This window comes from Ovis canadensis, chromosome 4 (genome assembly GCF_042477335.2).
Source record: "Ovis canadensis isolate MfBH-ARS-UI-01 breed Bighorn chromosome 4, ARS-UI_OviCan_v2, whole genome shotgun sequence".
Classification (NCBI taxonomy): domain Eukaryota; kingdom Metazoa; phylum Chordata; class Mammalia; order Artiodactyla; family Bovidae; genus Ovis; species Ovis canadensis.
Genome location: NC_091248.1, coordinates 25150049 through 25174377, shown reverse-complemented (window position 1 = coordinate 25174377; position 24329 = coordinate 25150049). Strand labels below are relative to the sequence as shown.

The 24329-nt window shown below is 38.3% G+C and overlaps 1 protein-coding gene across 1 annotated transcript in view; it reads right to left on the bottom strand.

Annotated features, from left to right (window-relative positions):
* Window positions 1-1207: 1207 nt before the first annotated feature.
* The window catches only part of VPS50 (VPS50 subunit of EARP/GARPII complex), a 137898-nt gene continuing 114776 nt past the window's right edge, over window positions 1208-24329 (bottom strand). Inside the window, exons 22-28 of the mRNA XM_069587413.1 lie at window positions 21409-21489; window positions 15322-15470; window positions 13989-14085; window positions 12408-12566; window positions 7525-7646; window positions 5582-5771; window positions 1208-1919 (exon numbers count right to left, since the gene is read on the bottom strand). Coding sequence (XP_069443514.1) covers window positions 1800-1919; window positions 5582-5771; window positions 7525-7646; window positions 12408-12566; window positions 13989-14085; window positions 15322-15470; window positions 21409-21489 — 918 coding nt within the window. The 3' untranslated portion in view covers window positions 1208-1799. The remainder of the gene's footprint in view (window positions 1920-5581; window positions 5772-7524; window positions 7647-12407; window positions 12567-13988; window positions 14086-15321; window positions 15471-21408; window positions 21490-24329) is intronic.

Genomic DNA, 24329 nt, shown 5'->3' with positions numbered 1-24329 from the left:
AGCAGGGCCTAATCAATTGAGAAATGAGACTGATTAGCTCTTTACGTGCCCAGCTGAATATGGCATTTAGACGCAAGGACTAAGCTTATCTCATGTTTGCTTTCTACAAGTGGCTGCATGTAAGTAATGGTTACCTGCAGGACCCACCTTACAAGTACACAGGCAGTTCCACAAGGAGATCGTTGTGCAATGTATGAATGGCGCCACGTTCATACCTTTTCACAAGAGGGAAGATTTACTGTCAGTATTAAATTGACAGCAAATGAACAGGGAAGTGAGAGATGGAAAACGAAAAATGCAGGACACAGATTCACACTAACTCCCTTCACACCGACATATTCTCAGTGTTTCGTGTCATCTTCTGCCAGTTACAGGTATCTGCAGAGACCAGTGAACGCAGAGTGGCAATTAGCCCTTTGTCACCTGTGTTGACCACATGCCACGCTGTGCCCTTTACTTCAGCAACTCAGCTCTCAAAGACTCAGGACACAAGGCCCTTTTCTCATGAGATGCTTCAGGATTCTGGGAGCTAGCAATGTTACAGGCCATGTCAAGCAATCCTGGACCAATACCAACAAGCTTCTTCTACTCCCCAGTCAGAAAGAATATACAAAAAATTTCTTAGCAGACAGCTGGCAGGAGTGCACAGGCAATTGATTTTTATGTCATTTAGGACACGACTGAAGCGACTTAGCAGCAGCAGCAGCAGGATGGTAGAAGATCATTAGCTTCAAAGAAGATTTCAGAGTAACAGTACACAGTTATTAAAAACTAACTGAGTTCCAGAGTTTATCACTGGCTAACTGACATTTTATCTGTGATACAAAGCAGATGCTTAAGAATGTTGAACATATGATCCTACACCTATGCCTGCCTAACTGGCAAGTCTTTCCCTGAATCACCTAAGCCAGGTTTTGCTGTTCTAAGACAGAAGTTAAATTCAAACAGAACAAAGCTTATAGGAAAAAAAAATCCATTATTTAAAAAGAAAAAAAGGGAGGGAGGGGAAGTAGGAAGTCCCACAATCACCATTCTGCCTGCCACTCCGGCACTGAAGAGGTTTACCCAATGAAATTACTTCTTACACTGATTTCAGGATACAAGACCATTAAAATTAGAACACGGTTTAGGAAAAAAAAAAAAAAGGAATTCCATTATAGTTGCATGCAATCTGTCTGCTATGAAAAAATACCAAAATGCAGTCTCATTTGGTCATGTTAGAGTATTTATTAAATTTCATCATTTATGATCACTGTGTCATTAACTCTAACACAAATGTTGACATTTAAAAACACAGAGAGCATACTGATTCTTCAACTATTTAGCTTACATGTACTTTTCAATGGTCATGCAGTATTCATAATTAGGAGACATTACACATTAACCCCCTCATATTACACTTATTCAGAACTAAATTTAGAGGGTAGAAAAGTGCCAACAGAAATTCATTCTCCGAAACCACCCGTGAGTGTACTGTCACTGTTCTGTCTGACCATAAGCTTAGAGCACATTCTTCAGTAAAATGGATAACTGTAGTCACGTAACAATAGTTATGATGAGGCAATATCATTTCAAGGAAGGAATACAACAAATGAGACCAAAAATTGAAGAGCTGAGATCACGGCATATAAAAGTCATTTGCGAACACCACATAAACTTCAGTGTTTTCCACTTTCCAGCTGGAAAGAGCATGCACAAAGTTTCCTCAGAACAGCTGTCAGCAGTGCATGAAAAACTGGCTTTCATGTCATATGCGCCAAGAGACCATCAATGCCACTGAGGAAAAAGGACTGTGTTCATTATCTTTTGGGTCTGTCTATATCATCTATAGCTGAGAGAAGTTTTTGCCTTGCTTTCTTATTGATATGGGATCCCAGGCAAACATTTACCAGGTTGGTCAGCTGCTTCGTTGAATACTCCTGCTCAAAACAAAGAAGATTCAAATTTAGTACACTGTAACACATGTGTGCGATCAGTGCAGAAAAAGAACAGACACAGATGGATAATCAGGACTCAGTGGGGTAATTACTGAGCACTATCAATCAGTGAAAAGCAGTGGAAATTATAACTGAGACATGGAAAACAAGCTGGTTACCGAGTTGTAATAAGGGAGTAAGAGTATCCACAGCATGAATTTGAAAGAGGAACCACCAGAATCTTTTTAATATGGCACGTGCATGCATTGAAGCTCAGTCACTAGTTGTGTCTGATTCTTTGCGATCCCATGGACTGTAGCCCACCAGGCTCCTCTGTCCATGGAATTCTCCAGGCAAGAACACTGGAGTGGGTTGCCATTTCCTTCTCCAGCGGATCTTCCCGAACCAGGGAACGAACCTGCATCTCCTGCATTGTCAGGCAGATTCTTTACCGCTGAGCCAGGGAAGCCCTTCATATGGCACATAACATGCCAACGCTCATTATTTTTAAGGTCACGCACTATGCTTCTTTCTGTGATGGTCTTTGCCATCAAGTTATCAAAATACACTGACATTTCAAAAATGTATATACAAATAAAATGCTACTAAGTAAGTAGCTTCTAGCACTGCACATTTTGCACATTTTAGATAAAAGCAAAAAAAATCTCCAAACACAGAACAATTCTTCTGAGGCATAACAAATGAATAAGGTAATAACAAAGATCAGAAAATTATTGGTTCTTAAACCCTTGTATCTTAACAGTAGCTAGAAAGTAAAACTGAAGCCACAGTTAACCTGTGAACAACTCAGGGATTAGGGTACTTTCCACACAGTGGAAAACTTGCACACAGTTTATAGTTGGCCCTCCTCATCCGATGTTCCTCCATATTAAAGAATTTAACCAACTGAGGATAACGTAGGTATCCACTATTGAAGAAAACTGCTTATAAGTGGACCTGTACAGTTCAAATCCATGTTGTCTGATGCTCAACTATCTAAGTATTTTTTTGCTGTACAAATTGTACAAAGTTCCTGGCTTTCAGATCAGTTGTCATGAGCATGATGACATGTTCATCATGAGCATGATGAACAGGACTCATCAGAAAGTTCTGCATCTTGATTTGGTTCTGGAGAATTAAGACTAAGAGTTTGGCAAGGGAAAGAGCTGTGTTCTATCATCTAGTGAGAAAAGAACATGTCTTCACTGGAGACAACATTAAATACAATGCAACTTCAAAATACAGGAAAGAGTTCATTTTAATAATTCAGTGAACTGCTGTTTGTGTGTCTGATCTCTGAGAACACCTGTCAACATCTGTTGAATTCTCTCAAGTGATCACTCAACATTTAGGAAGTACTATCCAGCCACCATACAGGCATTGTGGAAAGAGCTCTAGAAAACAGGGCAATCTTGCTGCAAGGAAAATTTCACTGTATTACAGATATCAGTGAGTAAAGCTCTTCTGAAACACTAAGCTATGACAGCATACTAAAAAGCAGAGACATCACTTGGCCGACAAAAGTCCGTATGGTCAAAGCTGTGGTTTTGCCAGTGGTCACGTACGGATGTTAGAGCTGGACCACAATGAAGGCTCAGCACTAAAAAATTGATGCTTTCAAACTGTGGTGCTGGAGAGGATTCTTGAGAGTCCCTTGGACTGCAAGGAGATCAAACCAGTCAATCCTAAAGGAAATCAGTCCTGAATACCCACTGGAAGGACTGATGCTGAAGTTGACGCTCCAACACCTTGGCCACCTGATGTGAAGAACTGGCTCACTGGAAAAGACCCTAATGCTGGGAAAGATTTAAGGTAGTAGGAGAAGGGGACAACAGAGGATGAGATGGCTGGATGGCATCACCGACTCAATGGATGTGACTTTGAGCAAACTCTGGGAGATGGTGAAGGACTATCTACTGTGCTGCAGTTCATGGGGTCACAAAGAGGTGAACGCCACTCAGAGACTGAACAACAACAACAGAAGCTTTAGTCCACTGTGTCAACAGAAGAAACCCTAAAATGGGCATCTTTCCTACATCAAATAACGGATCTCTATGAGTTGGGCTTTTTCTCCTCAGCTACTTGTCCCAAATCCCTTCCTCAATACCAACTCCAAAGTGTTAACAGCTTAAGCTATGAAATGGATTCTAGCCACATTCAGCAGTTCATCTGCATCTGATCTAGCTGTCTTGTTCCTCAAATGACAGAGGTCAATGAGATAAAAAGTGCTGACATTTCTCAGTTCTGGCGTACTGATCAAAACCACTGAAAAGATCTACGTTTCTATTTTACTGTCAAAGATCTGAGACTGCCTTATGGTGGGCACATCAACACAAAATTCAGGTTAATGGTCCAGACTAAACCTCATTTCCTTCTTCTAAAGTGTTGAAATTAGAAAGGATGTGCCTGATAAATATAAATAATTCCTTACTTATCCAGTCAAATGAAATAAAAACTTACATAACTTTTACCTATGATGTTTATAGCTTGTGAGTACTAGAGTTATTGATGGAATAAGATTCAGTGAAGATTTTAACACTTCCCATATTTTCATTAAATCCATCTTCACATACTGCCTAACTAGACAAATGATATAACAATTATATCAAAAAGCTCCTTGTATTGAGCATTCCCTGGTGGTAAATGTTGACTTGAACTGTGTCAAAAATTCAGAATCTTAAATAACACTTATTAGTATATGTAGTATTTTTCTCTATATATCTATATACTCACACAAAAGAAAAACAATTTTACCTATACTTAAGGTAAAATCTAATGTAGGATGAAGTTAAATTGAGCTATTTAAATAATAAATATTTGAATATTCAATCATTAGGTTTCACTGGTGGCTCAATGGTAAAGAATCTGCTTGCCAATGCAAGAGATGTGGGTTTGATCCCTGCATTGGGAAGATCCCCTGGCAAAAGAAATGGCACCCCACTCCAGTATTCTTGCCTGGAGAATCCCATGGACAGAGGAGCCTGGTGGGCTACAGTCCATGGGGTCACAGAGTTGGACATGACTTAGTAACTAAACAACAAATATCCAGTCATCACTACTACATGTCAGTGTTTTCAGAACATCACTGTTGATGGCTACAAGAAGGTTTAAGTTGTATATCAATTCAGTTCCATTCAGCTGCTCAGTCCTGGAGCTTGCTGAAACTCATGTCCGTCGAGTTGGTGATGCCATCCTGGGTGGCGGCAGTGGTAAAGAACTTGCCTGCCAACGCAGGAGATGCAAAAGACACGGTTCAATCCCTCGGTCAGAAGATCCTCTGGAGAAGGAAATGGCAATCCACCCCAGCTTTCTAAAAGTTATACACAGACTTTAGCTTGAGAACCATTTCAATGCTCCTGTGTTTGTCCTGAAGTTTACCAATTGCAGCTCTTTTCCTACAACACAGTTGCAGGGAAAACACAGCTAAAGTTCAGACTCTGTTTTTCCAGATAGTCACTGCTGCAGTTCACAAAGTCTCTAAAGGGTCTGATGGGGCAAAGGGCGCTGCGCAGACACAATGTGAATGTGGCAAAGAACTGGCCTAAGTAGGTCATGCTGAAAAAAAAGTTTGTTTCATCCATGATTTTGAATTATCTAACATACCACACAAGCACAACACAGAAGAGGAGGAGTGAAAATTTAATTAACTGCTTCTCAGCTCTCACCCTGTGCTCTTTGATCCAGCGTTCCATGTCATTCTCGGTTAGGTAGTATGCTTTAATATAGGTTTCCACAAATTCTTTATCCGGAATGGGTCTGATATCAGTTAGCTTTTCAAGTTTCATTAAAAACTGTTGAAAATCCAATTGCATCAAGGCACGACCCTCATTGCTGCACTTCTTGACGTTGGCGTATCTGAGATACACAATAATAAAAAAGCACCAGTGATGGGATGGTTAGGAAAAGAAACCTTTAGGCACTTATTAAACTTTTCTCTAACCCACATTTGCTGAGATGCTATAAGAAAAAGAGGACATAAGTGTTGAGTCAGAAGGACTGTGTTGTGTTTGGGCCCTGCCACTCAGCAATCATTTTACTTATCTGGGCCTCAGTTTTCTCATTTGCAAAGCAAAGAGATCAAGCAACTTCTAAGGTTCTTTGCTGTTCTACAGGCCAGAGTTCTGCAAAATCAATTAACATACTCATCTGTAAGAAACTTAAACTGACATTCAAGTTAATCTGGCTGCAAAGATTTATAATATTAAGCTATGAATATTCTCTAGTAATCTTAGCTTCATAAAACTGTTCAATATAACTACTCAATGCAAAGAAAACAAATGAAATAACACTCCCATAAACATTCAGCAAACCTAAGAAACAGAAGCATAGAAAGTATATACATATTTCTCATAATAAAACACTTTTATAGACTTATTTCTGAGACCCCACACTACTAAAAAATTGCATGTCCTAAGGTGGGCCAGTAATAAGAATATATTTGCTAACCCTAACAGTACAATTTTATTATTCATTAAGTCAGAGTCTCATTCCTTCAATCACACAAAATGTGGAGAATTCAATCTGAGGAGATGAGGTACCTCCCCTAAGAAAATCTGCAAGAAGACTAGTTCATATTATTTGAAGTGATAAAGCTTTTTTTTTTCCTAATAAAGTGTTTATATTGAAACATATAATATTCGCTTGTCACTATTCTACTATTAAACAAATTTATTAACAGTAAATCCGTCATGACTGCTGACGCAGAGACATCTTGGGATTTACAGCACTGCTTACTTCAATACAAAATGCCAAGGCTGCTGTCAGCTTGCCGTTGTCACCTTCCTCTTTCTGACACATTCTTTTCTATAACAAGTAAGAACTGAAGAGAAATCAGATGAACGACAGCATGAAATTTCAGCTGATGTGCCATTCTAGATCACTGTGAATGGTCTTTGAAATAGAAGCTTGCTTTTTCCAGCTATATTTTAAATGTAATACTAATTTTTATTTGTGTTCCCGATGTTATGGACAGAATATAAACATGACCTCTGAGTAAGTGGGAAAATTACTTTTGATCTGTAAACTCAACATATGAAAGATTTATATGGTTTACAAGGATATAATAATGATATTATAAGCAGTGATATAGTGGTTTTGAGGACTGATTTTGCCATGAGAAAATTAGGAGATATTAAGCCTTCTCTGCATTTCAAAGACTGAGTGAACCTGGACAAGTAACTTAAACTCTTTAGCCTTGATTTTCTGAGGCGAGGCTATCTTTCTATTGACAAAACAGAGAACAGTACTATCAAAGAGAGTTTATGTTAGGATTTGATGACAGAATCCTGTGAAGGGCTTGGTCCAATAAATGACAAACAGTAATCAATGAACAGGATGTATAATAATAATCAGCATAATTATATTTGGTAATAATAGTTTAATTTTCAGATAACCATTAGATGCTACATTCCTCACTCTGACTAGTTGATTCTAAGTCATCAGAAAGAAAAAAAGGGACACAGTAGGATTTAACATCTCTGAATTATTATGAGACTGTCTGCCATTTATCACCATCTCTTATCTATTCTCTGCATCTGTTGGTGATAACACATAATGTTACTCATATATTATGACTGAAGAATCAGATATGCTTTCGTGGAAAACTTACCCTTCCACAATAGTTCTATTAGCCAGGCGTATACAATGTTCCCAAAGTATATTAGACACGGGCAAGGGTATCCGAACTCTCTTAGAAACTTCATTTAACCGCATGTTAAACTGCTCAAATTCCTAAGAAAAATCATAGCCATATGTGAATACAATTATAATGCTTTCCCATCTTAGAGGCAAAAAAAGACTAAAAGACTCACAATGAAATCAAGTAAAACAAAAAGAGATAATGCCCAAGATAACTTGGACTTACTGTGAAGTACATGAAATTGACTAATCATGTTGTAACATAGAGTACACTACATTTCCTCTCAAAGGAAGTAAGTGCCATTAACTGATTAGACAATATTCGAATGTTTCCATATCTCAAGTTTTCTATGACTGTCAGTACGGTTAAAAAAGGCTTAATAACTAATACGTCTTTAAAAATATCTTCAAGAGACCCAGATTTTTAAAAAATGTTTTAATGAGCTTTCAACTCAGAGTAAACTATTTGTAATTTGTAGCTGTACTCCTTAGAGAGCAGTCTGATAAATTATTCTCTTTCCTAAACATTCTTTTAAAGTAAGTATCAATAAATGATCACATACTGAAAGATTCAAGTCATATAATAGCTGTAAATTTTCAGCACCAAAAAAACTCCATATTATCTCATAACCTACAGAAAAACTGAACATTTTTATTACTCATCAGTACCTTTTATGATACTACTCTCCTAAAAATAAAAACATATATAATTTAGACAATTCCAACAACATGAAAACAGCAGATGGCTCACCCTTCAATAAATTTATATTTCTGATTTCTTGGGACTATTATCATCTAAATATGTTCATTAACAAAAGTAAATGCTGTTGATTCTTTCTTGACAATACCAGTTCAAATAAATTTAACAGCCCTTACAACGTATTTTCTCTCTAGTTTCCTCAATAAAGAAGCTACGCAATACGTAACAAGTCAAGACGGACAATGTGTTCAAATAACACACACGTTGGAAAAAAATCTAAACTGATCATCACCACTATTACATGATGGTTGTGCTATCCTTTGCTACTTCCTGGATCACAATTTTTTTGATGATTTATTCTTTGACAGTTAGCAACTTTTAATTATTTATGAGAAAGAAGCGGGTCTTCAATCCATTAAGCTTACTTTTGAAAATCAAAGTAAATAAGTAATTGCTCCTCCTCTTTTTTCATTTCATGAATCTAGCAGGACCAGTAGTATTTGCTACCAGATTTATGCTTCACTACAGTAAAAGCTGCTTTAGATTTTAAAAGTCACAATACTTTTTATTAATATTTTAAAGATAAATTTATATGCTTATTGTATAAAATGCCATTCTACTCATTGCTAAATCCAATCTTCAAGAATGCTTACTGTTAAATGAATAATAAAATTATTTCATTTTACTTATGATCCATTTGGGACAACAAATGCAGACTGCTTTTAACTGAAGGTTTGGACTTGGGAAAATAACAAAAAGAACAATTCATCATAAAAGTTCCCTTATGAGGGAAAGTCTTAAGCTGCTGAACCTTGAGTTCAGGTTAATAATCTGAGTAACACTGGCTCTTTCTTATAATATTTCTTGAAATTTAGACTAATTGAAGCAAGTAGCCTCTTTCTAGTGTATATATATATATATATATTCACTGAGGGCAGAAGTCTCTCTTTTCTTGCATCTCCGTTAAGTACTGTAATTGTTGTCACTGTTTAGTGCGAAGTTGTGTCCAACTCTTTGCAACCTAATGGACTATAGCCCACCAGGCTCCTCTATCTATAGGATTCTCCAGGTAAGAATACTGGGGTGGGTTGCCATTTTCCTCCTCCGCGGGATCATCCCACCCAGGGAACCCAAGTCTCCTGCATTGACAGGGGGATTCTTTACTGCTGAGCCACGTTAAGGAAGCCCAAGTTCTCTAATTGAGTTCAGTTCAGTCACTCAGTCATGTCCGACTCTGAGACCCCGTGAATCGCAGCATGCCAGGCCTCCCTGTCCATCACCAACTCCCAGAGTTCACTCAGACTCACATCCATCGAGTCGGTGATGCCATCCAGCCATCTCATCCTCGGTTGTCCCCTTCTCCTCCTGCCCTCAATCCCTCCCAGCATCAGAGTCTTGTCCAATGAGTCAACACTTCGCATCAGGTGGACAAAGTACTGGAGTTTCAGCTTTAGCATCATTCCTTCCAAAGAAATCTCAGGACTGATCTCCTTCAGAATGGACTGGTTGGATCTCCTTGCAGTCCAAGGGACTCTCAAGAATCTTCTCCAAAACCACAGTTCAAAGCATCAATTCTTCGGTGCTCAGCCTTCTTCACAGTCCAACTCTCACATCCATACATGACCACTGGAAAAACCATAGCCTTGACTAGACAGACCTTTGTTGGCAAAGAAATATCTCTGCTTTTCAATATGCTGTCTAGGTTGGTCATAACTTTCCTTCCAAGGAGTGTCTTTTAATTTCATGGCCGCAATCACCATCTGCAGTGATTTTGGAGCCCAGAAAAATAAAGTCTGACACTGTTTCCACTGTTTCCCCATCTATCTGCCATGAAGTGATGGGACTGGATGCCATGATCTTCGTTTTCTGAATGTTGAGCTTTAAGCCAACTTTTTCACTCTCCTCTTTCACGTTCATCAAGAGGCTCTTTAGTTCTTCTTCACTCTCTGCCAAAAGGGTGGTGTCTTCTGCATATCTGAGGTTATTGATATTTTTCCCAGCAATTTTGATTCCAGCTTGTGTTTCTTCCAGTCCAGCGTTTCTCATGATGTACTCTGCATATGATTTAAATAAACAGGGTGACAATATACAGCCTTGACGTACTCCTTTTCCTATTTGGAACCAGTCTGTTGTTCCACGTCCAGTTCTAACTGTTGCTTCCTGACCTGCATATAGGTTTCTCAAGAGGCAGGTCAGGTGGTCTGGTATTCCCATCTCTTTCAGAATTTTCCAGTTTATTTTGAGCCACACAGTCAAAGGCTTTGGCATAGTCAATAAAGCAGAAATAGATGTTTTTCTGGAACTCTCTTGCTTTTTCCATGATCCAGCAGATGTTGGCAATTTGATCTCTGGTTCCTCTGCCTTTTCTGAAACCAGCTTGAACATCTGGAAGTTCATGGTTCATGTATTGCTGAAGCCTGGCTTAGAGAATTTTGAGCATTACTTTACTAGCATGTGAGATGAGTGCAACTGTGCAGTACTCTGAGCATTCTTTGGCATTGCCTTTCTTTGGGACTGGAATGAAAACTGACCTTTTCCAGTCCTGCGGGTACTGCTGAGTGTTCCAAATTTGCTGGCATATTGAATGCAGCACGTTCACAGCATCATCTTTCAGGATTTGAAATAGCTCAACTGGAAATTCCATCACCTCCAGTAGCTTTGTTCATAGTGATGCTTTCTAAGGCCCACTTGACTTCACATTCCAGGATGTCTGGCTCTAGGTGAGTGATCACACCATCGTGATTATCTTGGTCGTGAAGATCTTTTTTGTACAGTTCTGTGTATTCCTGCCACCTCTTCTTAATATCTTCTACTTCTGTTAGTACTCTAATTAGCAGGTCATAAAAAACAGAATCAACTTTTCAAAAATAAAACTGTTCAAAAAAGTGTGATTATAAATTACATGTATCTTTTATATTCCAAATTAAAATTCCCAGCTGAAGTCACCTGGGTGCTCGAGAAATCAAAGTCCTTCCAGGGTGGCAACTATCAAGATGTGCAGATCTTGTGCTAACACCTGGACACTTTTAACTGGATCTTGGCACCCTTAGTTCCTTGACTCTGAGGACAGTCTCAAAGTCCTCAACCCAGCCCTCCAGAACGGTCCTAGATGCGCTGGGAGTTGGTATCCCAGATGAATCCGGCTGCTATCTCTGCTTTGATCTCTGGGTTTGTTGACTGGTTCTCAAGTACTCCAGGCTATTATTTACTGCCCTGGATGAAGCAGGTAAGAATGTTTGTGTAAATGAGATAAATAGGGAGTCAGGAAGGGCCAGCTTTCTTTTCGCTGACAAATATGAAAAGCAACACTTTTCTGAAAGCTGTTTTCATTTTCTCAGTTGCTCTTGCCTCACCTCAGACGTGCTCATGGTTCATCGCCTCACTTCCTTCAGGCCTCTCATTATCACTTTGAGTCCTTCTTTGACCACAAGGAAATAGATGGCATTCCTCCCCCAACCCACACTCTGCCACTCTCTATCCCTCTTCTGCTGGTTGTTTTTGCACAAGACTATTCACCACCTGACACATTATATCTCTTTACTGTTGTCCCTGCTCCAGCATATAAATACCCTGATGGCACATTAAGCTCCTTAGTTCACAACTAACTATATTGCTAGCAGCTAGGTCAGTGTTCGACACATGTCAAATGATTTATAAATATCTCTTGATACATAAATGAAAAAACAAAATAACTACACTTCTTTTCAGAAAACTTATAAATTTAAGTCATTAAACACAATGGTGTTTGCATGTCACATGGCAAAAGTTAATGTGATTTCTGGGAAAAACCAACTAGAATAGCCAGGAGTATGATCTCTTGCCAATGAATATAAACACAACTATAGAAAGGTCTTCTTGTCACTACAGCCATGGCTATTGACATTATGTAATATGAAAGGCAGCCAAGACACATTAATCAAACTCTAACTCAAAATGGGAAATTTGTGAGCAAAGACAAAATCTGCCAAGTATTCTTGGGTCTAAAAGAACACAAAATTTGGAAGGAAATCCAAATCCAATTCAGGAACTTTAAGATCACAAGAATGCTCAAATATGGTAAAAACCATAATCTTACAACTTTAGAGTGACTGCTATTACAGGAATAGTTTCATACTATAAACATCTTTAACAAAGGGGTTTCCCAGAATACTTGCCTTCAACAGTGTATCTACATATATGTTGTGCTGTGACATAATTTCTTTTACATCCCATTTCACATTAGCCATTAGCAGCAGCATCTGTTCATAATCAATGGCTTTACCAGCTACAATCCAGTAAATTGGTTTGCGTAGTTCACTGGCCGTTGAGACCGTCTGAAACAAATTTCACAGAAAACCAAACTTTTTCTCTAAGTATCAAATTTATAAAGACTATTTTGCCCCCATTTCTAGTACACATCGTATCTGAAAATAAAACACTATACATTTGGAGATATAAATTATGAAAATACTTTAACTTGTGGGTGAAAAATCTTACTCCAAATAAAATTTTGAGACATTCAGTATGCTTCAGTTAACTGGCAATACAACAGTAAAACTACAGATTTTCATGGAGATGAGCAAATATTTATCAAATTCTTTTGCTTTTCTCCATTTCCATTCCCATTTCCACACTGCAACTCAAGATCCGATCATCTCTTACCTGAAGTAGTCCAAAAGTCTTCAGGCTGGTCTCCTGTCTCTAGGTTTGCCATCTAAAGTCCATTCTTCACGCCACCCCCACAGCTCTCTTTCCAAAACACACACCTCACTGTGCTACTCATCGCCTCTTTCAAATCCTCCAGCAGCTTCTCAGTACCCTTGGAACAAAGTCCAACTCCCGGCTGGGAGCGCTGGATGTCACGTAACTTCAGCTTACTCAATCTAGCCATCTTTCTCATCACTATCCCTTTTCCCTTGTCTAAGAATCTGAATCTTCCTCAGCTTCACCATGCCTCTCTCTCACCTGTGGGTCTTCATACAGGCCACTGCCTCAGTCAAAATATACCCCTTATGGGTGATTTGTGTTGTTGTATGGCAGAAACCAATGCAACATTGTAAAGCAATTATCCTCCAATATTAAAAAAAAATTGTAAAATTTTCAAAAATAAAAATTATATAAACCTAATGAAATATATCAAAAACACAGATTAAAAATTATATATATACTCCTGACTCTTCCTCTTCAGTCCAGTTTAAACATCATTTCCTCAAGACAGCATTTCTTTGCCAAATATATCCGCCCCATCTCTAGTCAAGGTTAAATACCCTGCCACTGTTTCTTTCCCAGAACTATAGTTTATTGTAATAAGGGTTTTTTTTTCCTCTATTTTTAATTGAAGGATAATTACAATATTGTGTTGGTTTCTGCCATATATCTGCAAATATTAGCCACAGGTATACATATGTCCCCTCCCTACTGAACCTCCCTCCCACTTCCCACCCCATCCATCTAGGAGGTCACAGAGCCCCGGTTTGAGTTCCCTGAGTCATACAGCAAATTCCCACAGGCTATCTATTTCCCATATGTTAGTGTGTAATACAGTTTTAACTGGCTCTCTCACGAGACTAAAAGTTATATGAGGAGTTCAGTAAGTATCTAGTTAATACAGGAATTCATGAATGAATAAACAAATACTCTAATCCAGCTCTCCTGAAGTTGAGACACTGATCATTAGCAAAAAATAAAAAAATAAAATAAACAACATGTGACAGTCTTATCTTGCTCACAGAAAGGATATACCAGACGTGTCTGACCTGAGAATAAAACTGCTGAAGAAATGGTTTTTTGACTGCAGGCATCACAGCATCCAGATGAGGCTGAAGGAACTCAAACTGCTCAGCCAAGAATACCCTAAAGGGAATGAATAACCCACCATGTAAACGAAACACAGGATTTAGAGCCTGTCAATATTTCTGTGTAACTAATCTTTAAGATCTCTGACCAAAAGTTTAACAAAGTTCTTTTCCATTTTAAAGCACGACCATGCACGGCCACTTGACACACTCATTTACAATTCACACAAAAATTAATGCTGAGTTATCTCTGAATGCGAGCTGATGTGAAAGGAGCGTGACTTCAAGGGAGCTGAGCTGGTTACCACAAGGTATACAGTTATGCTGCTTTGCCTGTAAGACACGGGCACTGACAATGCAGAAGACAGAGAAAAGAAGACAATGGCATTTTCTGAAAGGATTTCTTTCAAAGGTCCCATGTAAATTACACACAACAGACCCATGAATTCACAGATTTAATGCCTGGTGCTTTTCAGAAATAACCCAAACATTCGTAACATGAAATAAACTGGAACTTGGCTGAGGCACACACATGAACTTCAGGGCAGGAGGCTGGTGTGCATGAATGGGAGTCACTCAGCCCGAAGACTGCTGGCAGTCATTCTATTTTTCCCTACCTTTGGTTACATACACAAAAACTCAGCCTGACGTCAGTTGCTCAGTCATGCCCACATCTTATGGAAGAAGTTACACGCTTTAATTTTACTAAAGAACTTGGTGATTTACAAAGGTCAAGGATCGACTCCATTTAACTGACAGTGTAACTACAGTTTCTCTAGAGTCATAATTCAGTGGGAAAATATAAAGAAATATACTATAACACGGGCTTCCCTGGGGGCTCAGCAGTAAAGAATCCACCTGCCAAAGCATGAGACCCGGGTTCGATCACTGGGTTAGGAAGGTCCCCTGGAGAAGGAAATGGCAATCCACTCCAGTATTCTTGCCTGGAGAATCCCCTGGGTAGAGGAGCCTGGTGGGCTACAGTCCATCTGGTCGCGAAGAGTCCAGACACAACTCAGCGACTAAACAACAGCAGCAGCATACTCTAACGTGTTCCTCTGAAGTCTCACTTAAAGCAAGGATCACGCTGCCAAGGAACAAACCTTAAAAGATTTCCCTTCTTCCATTTATACACCGAAAAATCAACCATGCCAGTTTAAAAATCAACTGGGACTCTTTCTTAGGACATATTTCTCAGAAACACTGAGTAATTTAAGTAATATTGACTATGATGCTTACGTTTATCATCTTTCTTGACTATTTAATAGCAAAGCAACTGTTTTTAATAACTTACAAGGATTCTGTGGCGACCACTCTTTCCGCCAACCCATACAGTGTGTCCCCAGAGGTCAACACCACTAGGTGACTCAGGTGAGGACTCGGCACCTTCTCCTTCCTCTCTTCTGCTGCTGTGAGTGTGGCAGCGGAATCAGCCGAAACCTCCTGAAAAGATAACACACACGCACAGCCTGGAACAGCAAGTTTAACAGCAATAGACTGCATGAGATTACAATACCGGACCTACAATTAAAATGCTCTCAGGCATATGTTAATTACACTTGATTTCAGTTCTTTTCCCCTCCTTTTATAGTTCCTAACTAGTAGAACTTTCCTTTTTACACTAAAGGAAAATGACCCAACTCTATACACTATTTTTCTAAATGTGGTCAAACAAGAAATCCTTCAGTTCAGTTCGGTTCAGTTGCTCAGTCATGTCCGACTCCTTGCAACCCCATGAATCACAGCGCGCCAGGCCTCCCTGTCCATCACCAACTCCTGGAGTTGACTCAAACTAATCCTTATGAAGGGACAAATATTTCATAGAGACAATAGTGAGAAGTCTTCCAAGAACTTATAAATGTTGAAAAAGAGACTGCCCCACCAGGATCAAACTGTTAAAATGCAAAAAACTGTGGAGTGATCAATCAACCCTTTCACATTGAAGTTTTAACCAAGGTAATCTTGGCGTATTCCCAAGAAGGTAGGACTAAAATGTAGTTCTAAACTGAAATGGAATCAACTGTACTGTATATGTCTATGCAGAGATGACTGATCTGCAGGGAGATGGCAGATGAAAATAAAGGGGTGTCCAAAGAGATGAGTGGGCTGAACCTTAAAAGATCCTCGAAGAAAATTATAGCACAAAAATTGAATATAAACAAAGCTAGAAGGGTACAAAACGTAAATCTAGATTACTTTTTAAATCAATCTTATAATCACAAATCTCTTAACATTTGCCTTGTGGAAAAAAAAGAGACATCAAATGCATAGAACTCTGGGGGCATAATAGGTTTGTAAATTTAGCAAAATGGAAATAACACATTATAAAACCTTTCAAGTTAGAAAATTGTTTTATTCTGTTTTTTAATAGCCTGTCTTCTACTAAAGGTACTGTCTCTCTTCAATCTCTAATTACTCAATTAGCATTTAAAAGTTATTTTGTGAACAACTGTGTTTTCTCTCTGGACGATCAGGATAACGGAACCATGCAAGTTAATCAATGTCATGGCTCCATTATTTATTTCCTTCTACTAAAAAGGAACAAAAATCACCCCGCTACTGAAAAAAAAAAATCACAAAATTTCATACCGTTTCATACCAATTGGTTGCCTGGGCTATTATATTTAATAATTTAATCCTGGTGGCTATTTAATCACCACCTACCAGACTGTCCAAGTAAAAAGCCTTAGAATCACTCTTGACCCCTCTTCCTTCTCACCTCCATCATGCCTGGACAACTCTCTTGTCTGATTCTTCCTCATGTCATTACTTCATCAGAACCAGGGCCTCACAACATTCCTGACCAGACCCATTCTAAAAGTCCCTTAATAGTCCCTCAAGCTTCTCCTGTTTCTACTCCACTTTCCACACTGGTTTATTTTTCAATAATACCTAGGTGATTTTTCTAAAATGGACACATGATCACACCAGTCTGTAATTTAAAAATCTCAACTGACAATCCCTTCCTTACGGAGAAAAAGCCTAAACTTGTTGCCACGACATCACTGCTTTTTCACCTTGCCAGCCTCATTTCCAGACGATCTCTGCACCCCTAAGACCTGGTCACACTGGACTGCTGTTACGCCTGTCCTACTGACGCTCCTGTCAGAGCTCTTTTCTCCTTGTCTTCCGAGCTCTTACTTCACTTTTTAAGTGTGAACTCATGCTCACCTCCTTCCTGTAAATTTCTCACTCTCCTGAGAAATGTACTTGTGTTACCGCTATCTACACGCATGCCCGTATGTGGTGTACAGCACAGGCTGTCAGTGGCTGTTCTCCCTTACAGCGCTGTGAGTTCCGAGGCAGGGACCAATTTCGCCCTCTCTGTACTTTAAGTTCGTGGCATGCCTCTTGGCATGAGCTGACCCTCCTCAGTTTCACTGATGGAGAACCTTCTCTTACTCTGTTATTCTCTTTCAAGCCCATTCATTGCCATCAGGCGTTTGTCTGCTTCACTCCACAAAGAAAGAGTTAGCTAAGTACCCACTGGCCTCCTTAGGACCAAGTCCAACAGTCAACTCTGAACCTCCATCTCTGAGTATTCCTCCTGACCTTTGAACCCAGCATGCTCCAGTCTTTATTCCTGACTCTTCTCTTAGTTACATTCTACTCCCTACACAATTTCATCCGGTCTCACAGAGTTAAATGCCATCCACATGTCAATAGCTCAAAATGTAAGCCCTGACCGGTCTCTCATCTTCAGCAGATTTAACATATCTGAAACTGAACTCCATGTCCTCCTAAAACGTGCAGCTCCTTTAGCCTTATCTACCCACTAATGGCACAGACTCCAGAGGTCAGCTGCCATCCTTGACTCCTCCCAGTGTCAAACTCCTCTTGTAATCCATCAACAAATCTTGATGGGTCTACCTTCAAAACAGACCCATCTGGGGAAATATGCTCAAGAAGAGCAAGAAAGTCACCAAAATGTCAACATGACATAAGTAAATGGTATGTGCTAACTGTGCACTTAAATGGAAAAGCTTCTAAACAGGACCCATGTTTCAGCTCATACCAGGAGAGTAAGGAAAGGATATACAGCCCTTCGAAGACTTTAAGAAATGAAACCGTCATCTTTATTCTCACAGTGAAAGTTACATTCATAGCTTTTTCTGCCACTAATGTACTAACACAAAGAAAATTCATATTTATGGACTTTTCTGGATCAATTTAGAATATATTTTTTCTCATCAAAGATTCAAAGTTGGCCAAAGGTCTCAAAGCAAACAATTTAGCATCACCAGGTAGATAACTAAAAATTCACATTTCTGATACTACCACCACCTATGCCAGCCCTCTCTCCTACTTGTTCACTATTAGACCATCTTTTTTTAGACTTTTATTTGATGTGTCAAACAAATTTTCTTAGTTTACAGTGAATTTACATGATAACAGTTTCAGGTGGCATTTTAAAGAACATGATGATTTGATTCTGACTTTTACAGCTTGAAGACAAGCAAAACTTAAAAAATATATATGGGGAAAATTACCCAAAGAGTGCTTATTAAAGTTTTAAGGAACACATAGGAGAAATATGAGGAAAAAATACTACTTCCATCCAGTGGTTTCAGACTGATTAGGCTATAATTTGTTTTAATAGACAAGAAATATATTGAATAGCAAGAAACCAATTAATGTTCTCTGCCAGTGTAGATGCAAATTAATGAAGATGATTTATATACCAGCTTATGGAAACCTGAGATCAAGGTCTAGTAAATGACAAATATATTTTTTAAAATAATAAAATAACACTTATCAGTATGAGCAACAATTTAACATGTAAACCATTGGAAACTAATGGGAATTTTCAGAAAAACTTCTGATGTACTGCTGTAGAGTCTTATCCATCAGAGGAGTCAGGACTCCAGAGAGACTCTGTCAAATGTCAAAGGTCAGTGCTCCTTACAAACGAAGGGGAACAACAGCCTGCACAGGCTTCTGGTGCAAAGTGCAGTCTTTGATTTAAGAGATGGGAAGAATAAGGTCTTAAACAAAGATATCTTTAGGGACTTCCCCAGTAGTTGAGAATCCGCCTGCCAATGCAGGGGACATGGGTTTGATCCCTGGTCTGGGAAGATTCCACATTCCACAACTACTGAGCCCACGTGCCACAACTATGGAAGCCCGTGAGCCTGAGGCTGTGGTCTGCGATGAGAGAAGCCATCGCAACGAGAAGCCCGCACATCACAGTGAAGAGCAGCCCCGCTGGGCCACAAGTAGAGGAGCCCGTGCACACCAATAAAGACCCAGAGTGCAGCCAAAAACAAACAAATAAACATCTTTACAAGACAAGGTACTAAAGGAAAAATCTATTTATTAGGGAGGGGTTTGTCTCTGGTTTAAAAAATGCATTTATAAAATTGACTATTACACCAATTTAGGGGCTTCCCTCATAACTCAGTCGGTAAATCATCTGCTGGCAATGCAGGAGAGCCGGGTTCAAATCCGGGGTCAGGAAGATCCCCTGGAAAAGGAAATGGCACCCACTCTGGTATTCTTGCATGGAGAATCCCATGGACAGAGGAGCCTGGTGGGCTACAGTCCATGGGATCGTAAGAGTTGGACACGACTTAGCGACTAAACCACAAACCTCCGGGGAAAAACATCTCCAATGCATCAAGAACTGGTCTGACAGATGCTACAGATACATTGTTATGGGTGACCGCTTGTCTTAAAGAACAGCTAGTTTGGTCACTGTTTACTGGATCATGCTATCTCATTACACACTGTATAACAGCATTAAATCCACACCTCAAGGGTCAGATCTGGAATTTTGGCTTGACAATCATAAGCTAGTAACTAGCAGAGCTACCAGAGAACCACCGGCGTGAATGACTCCAGTGGTATATTTTGGCCCATCTATCATCAGGCATTCAGCCAGAGACAAGAAATAATTCAGCTGTAGGCTAAGATCTGGAAAACAAGATCTTCAGGTCAAGATTATACTCAGTGTCAAACAAGGAGAAGCAAAATCAAAACAGATAAATGCCAATGGGGCTGAAAGTCAATGATGGATTTTACGCAAAACCAAAAAAAACCCTGATGACTGTGTCAAACAAGCTTTGACTCTGCAAATGAAGATCAGGATTAAGTGGACAACAAGACCAAGAAAACAAGCCAGGTTAATCCAGGTGACACCAAACTCAAGGATTCAAGTTTATTCATTTACTCTATATACATATATTGAAGAGATGCTGTATACAAAAGTAAGTGCTATGAATATGGATGTTTATTTTAAAAATAAGTGCTGAGCAAAAAGATCTCCAAATTTAAAGGGGACTGGATGAGACAGATACAGGTTATTTCCTCTGCATAAACAGTGCTCACATGAAATATCCACACATGGCTCTCTCACTTTACTCATATCTCTGTCTGAAGAGCACTGTCCCATCACCCTGCTTCGTTTTCTTCTTGGCACTTATCAGGACCTGCTACTCTTACATATATATATGTCTCACTGCCCCAGTAAAATGTAAGTTTCAAGAAGATGAGAATTACCTCTATGTACTGATGACTTCCACTATTACAGTAATGCATGATACATAATAATTATTCCAAATAAGTAATGCTTAAAAGAATGAATGATCACAAAAACTTCAATAAGAAGTATGCTCATAATATAGAGCTTATGCAAAAGTGATCGCTTATTTGGGTAAGTGAAGGAATAAAGGAAAATTCATGGATGCAGAGAAAAGCACTGAAGAACACACGTCTCTGGCTACAGTGACCAAGCATTGAGAAAATTTTTTTTTCTTATATTAAATACTTGTGTTGGCTTAAATACTCTAGAGGATCGGTCCCAGTTTTGCAAACACAGCATTTTAAAACATGCATTTCATCACATGACAGTTAAGAATCAAGACTTCCTACTATATAGCCAATTAAATCCAAACATCTCAAATGTTAAAGACATTTACAAAGTGGTCCTTAAACAATCTTTGCAACACAACTCTCTGGCATAAACAGATGCCCCATCACAAAAACCTGTCAGTTTGGGCTGGGCTTGCTCCCACCTCCAAGCCCTTGCTCAGCCTTGGAACCTTAATTTGAATACCATTCCTCCTCCTTTTCCTCACGAATCCCATGCCTACTCTTCAAAGTCGAGCATCCTCCTGTCATTCTCAGACATTAATTCTGAAGATAAACCTTTCTTCTCTTTGAACTTGCACCGCACACAGAACCAGTATCATATTTTTTTGTGATACTAGCTTTCTCTCTCCATCTGGCTCTAAGAAACGTCCATCTCACTTCCTACAGGTAATCAGTGTACTAGGAACACAGGAAATTAACATATGTATAGAAATACATTCACATGTAGTTGATTAGATGACCAATTTCTACTTAAATAACTCAAAAGAGTGGGTTCCAACTGATTACTTACCAGATCAATGAGGCTTTCTTGTATCCTGTTTAGAGTTGTTCTTAGCCGACTACTACTAAGACCTAGTCCTGTTGATTCCAACTGAAAAAGACAACAAAAAGCATGTTTCATCACTTTGGAGAGAACCCTGCAAATGTTTTAACTTTAAAGTAGTGAAAAGTACGTGATGAGTTTTTACTCAAATTCTTAGCATTCAGAGGGTTTCCAAACACCAAATTACCAAAATAATCAAGGAAAGAAGTCAAATCTTCACCCTCAAGGGAACAAGAGAGCTATTGACATGAGTGTCACACTAACATCAATTAATCTAATGAATTTATCAGGAGAGAATTCACCAGAATTTCTTTCCCACAGATTACTACTTTCAACTGCAAAGCCTAAAAATTTTCAAATACTTAAAGAACCCAAGGATGGGAAAGGTCACACTGACACAGAAAAAACAAAACAGAGATGATACATATTTTCAATATTAAGAATGAGAGTACGGCTAACACTACAGATTCTTCAACATTAAAAGGATAATAAGAGAATTTTATGAATAATTTTATGCCAATAAATTTACCAAACCAGATAAAATGGACAAATTCCTTGACAAACTCATAAAAACTGACCTTAGAAGAAACAGAATATTTACCAGTTATTGTTAAATTTAATAAAAACCTTCAAAAAGTACTAACCCTACATAGACTCTTAAAAAATATAAAAAATAATATTTTCCAATTGTTTTATGAGACTAATATTACACTGATTTCTAAGCCAAAGGTATCACAGAAAACCTAACTACAGACTCACAAACTTTATGAACACAATTTTTTTTTTTAATTCTTAAGAAAATATTGAGGAAAGAGAAGGGGACGACAGAGGATGAGATGGATGGATGGCATCAGCAACTCAATGGACATGAGTTTGAGCAAATTCCAGAAGACAGTAAAGGACAGGGAAGCCTGGCATGCTACAGTCCATGGAATTGCAAAGAGCTGGACACGACTTAATGACAAACAACAACAAGAAAATATTACCAAATTCCTTCATGACCAAGTGGTGTTTGTCTTGGGAATACAAGACTGGTTTAATAGCCTAAAACACTACTTTGAAATTAACCAACATAATTCATCATATTAATATATTTCTTTAGGAAAGAAAGTTATGATTGCTTAAATAGATTCAGAAACTTTATCCTTTCATGGTAACATGAATTTATCCTTTCATAATAACAATTCAGAAACCAGTAACAGAAGAGAATTTTATCAATATGATCACAGGACTCTATAAAATAGCTGGCATCATGGTGAAAGGCTCAAAACTTTCTATCCTGGAGAGATGAGGGAGGAGGGAACAGGACGTCAACTCACACCACTTTTATTTTACGTTGTGCTGGAGGTTAAGTTTTTGTAATTTTTCTCCAGCATACAGATATATATGCTATATGAGGCCTACAGACTAAAAAATAGAAGGCAAATAGACTGGAAAAGAAGAGGTAAAGCTGAATATCAGATACTTCCCTTTAAGCGCTGATTTAACTCCACTCCACGAATTTTGGTATGCTGTGTTGTCATTATCATTCACTTTGAAATAGTTTCTAATTTCTCTAGTGGTTTCTTATTTAACCCAATCTTTATTTAGGTGTGTGTTAATTTTGAAATATTTCAGGTTTCCCATTTTATTGTTATTTCTTTCTAATTTAATTATATTGACATCAGAAAATATATCCTATATGATTTCTATGGTTTTTAAACTCACTGGAACATGTTTCATGGCCCAGAAATATGGTCTATCCTGACAAATGTTCAAGCCTGAACAGAACTGTTTTAACCAATATGATAGTCACAAGTCACATGTGCCTAATTTAAATATAAACCAGCTGAAATCAAGTACAGTGAAAAATCCAGTCCCTAACCATACCAGTCACGTTTAAGTGCTCAGAAGACACTGTGGCTTGTGGTTACCATATTGGGCACTACAAATATTGGGCACTACAAATATAAAACATTTCCATTATTGCAAAACTTCTCTTGGAAAGCACTGCTCTAGAGGCACAGTCTAAGAAGATAGAGTAAAGCTCATTTAGAAGACTAAAAGATGCTAACAATTAGCTAAAACTCCAGAATGGCTTTCTTCTTTAATATTTATTGAGCAGTGTGCAATGAATTAGTACCTATTTTATAGTGACATGAATTCTGCAGCAACTTAAGTCTCTGATTATGTTAGTATTCTAATTTTTCAGAGTTAAGAACACAGCAAATTTAGATCCTATAGTAAAAGATCCTGTCTTTGATATACTTGTGATCACCGTGAGAATATGAGTATTTTGTATGATGAATATAGTCATCCATTAAAACTCACAAGTTTTTGAAAAGGTACAAAATATTGTATGTGAAAAATTAGTATTAGGATATGTGCATAAAATCCAATGCTATGCTTTTATAAAAAAAAAAAAAATCTGTCAAAAACCTAGGAATTCCCAAACATCAGATCAGTTACCTGCTTAATACTGTGCTGTTCTCCTTAGGAGCAGAAAAAGATAAAACTCAACAAGATCTTTGTAAGCATATAAAGGAGGTACAGGAAATATTAATTCTATGGCAGGCAGATGGTTCAGTTCAAAGATTTTCATAATATTTTAAAAAATATTTGCCATTATCTTCTGATGGTACAGTGCCTGCTATGGTTGTTAGCCAATATTTAAAATGTTTCATTTATTATAATAAATATATACCAAGTTAGATTTAAACAAAGCAACCTGTACATTTTCACTGCCAAAATGCATCAAAGTTAGAAAGAGATGCTGCACTTTTTCTGCCAAAAATGTGAATAATATACAATATGTCTATTATATCAAAGCCTAAAACTAATATATTTTAAACAAGGCAACTGGGCACACAAAAAGCTGGTATCAATAATTCTGTTGCATTTTGGATGGA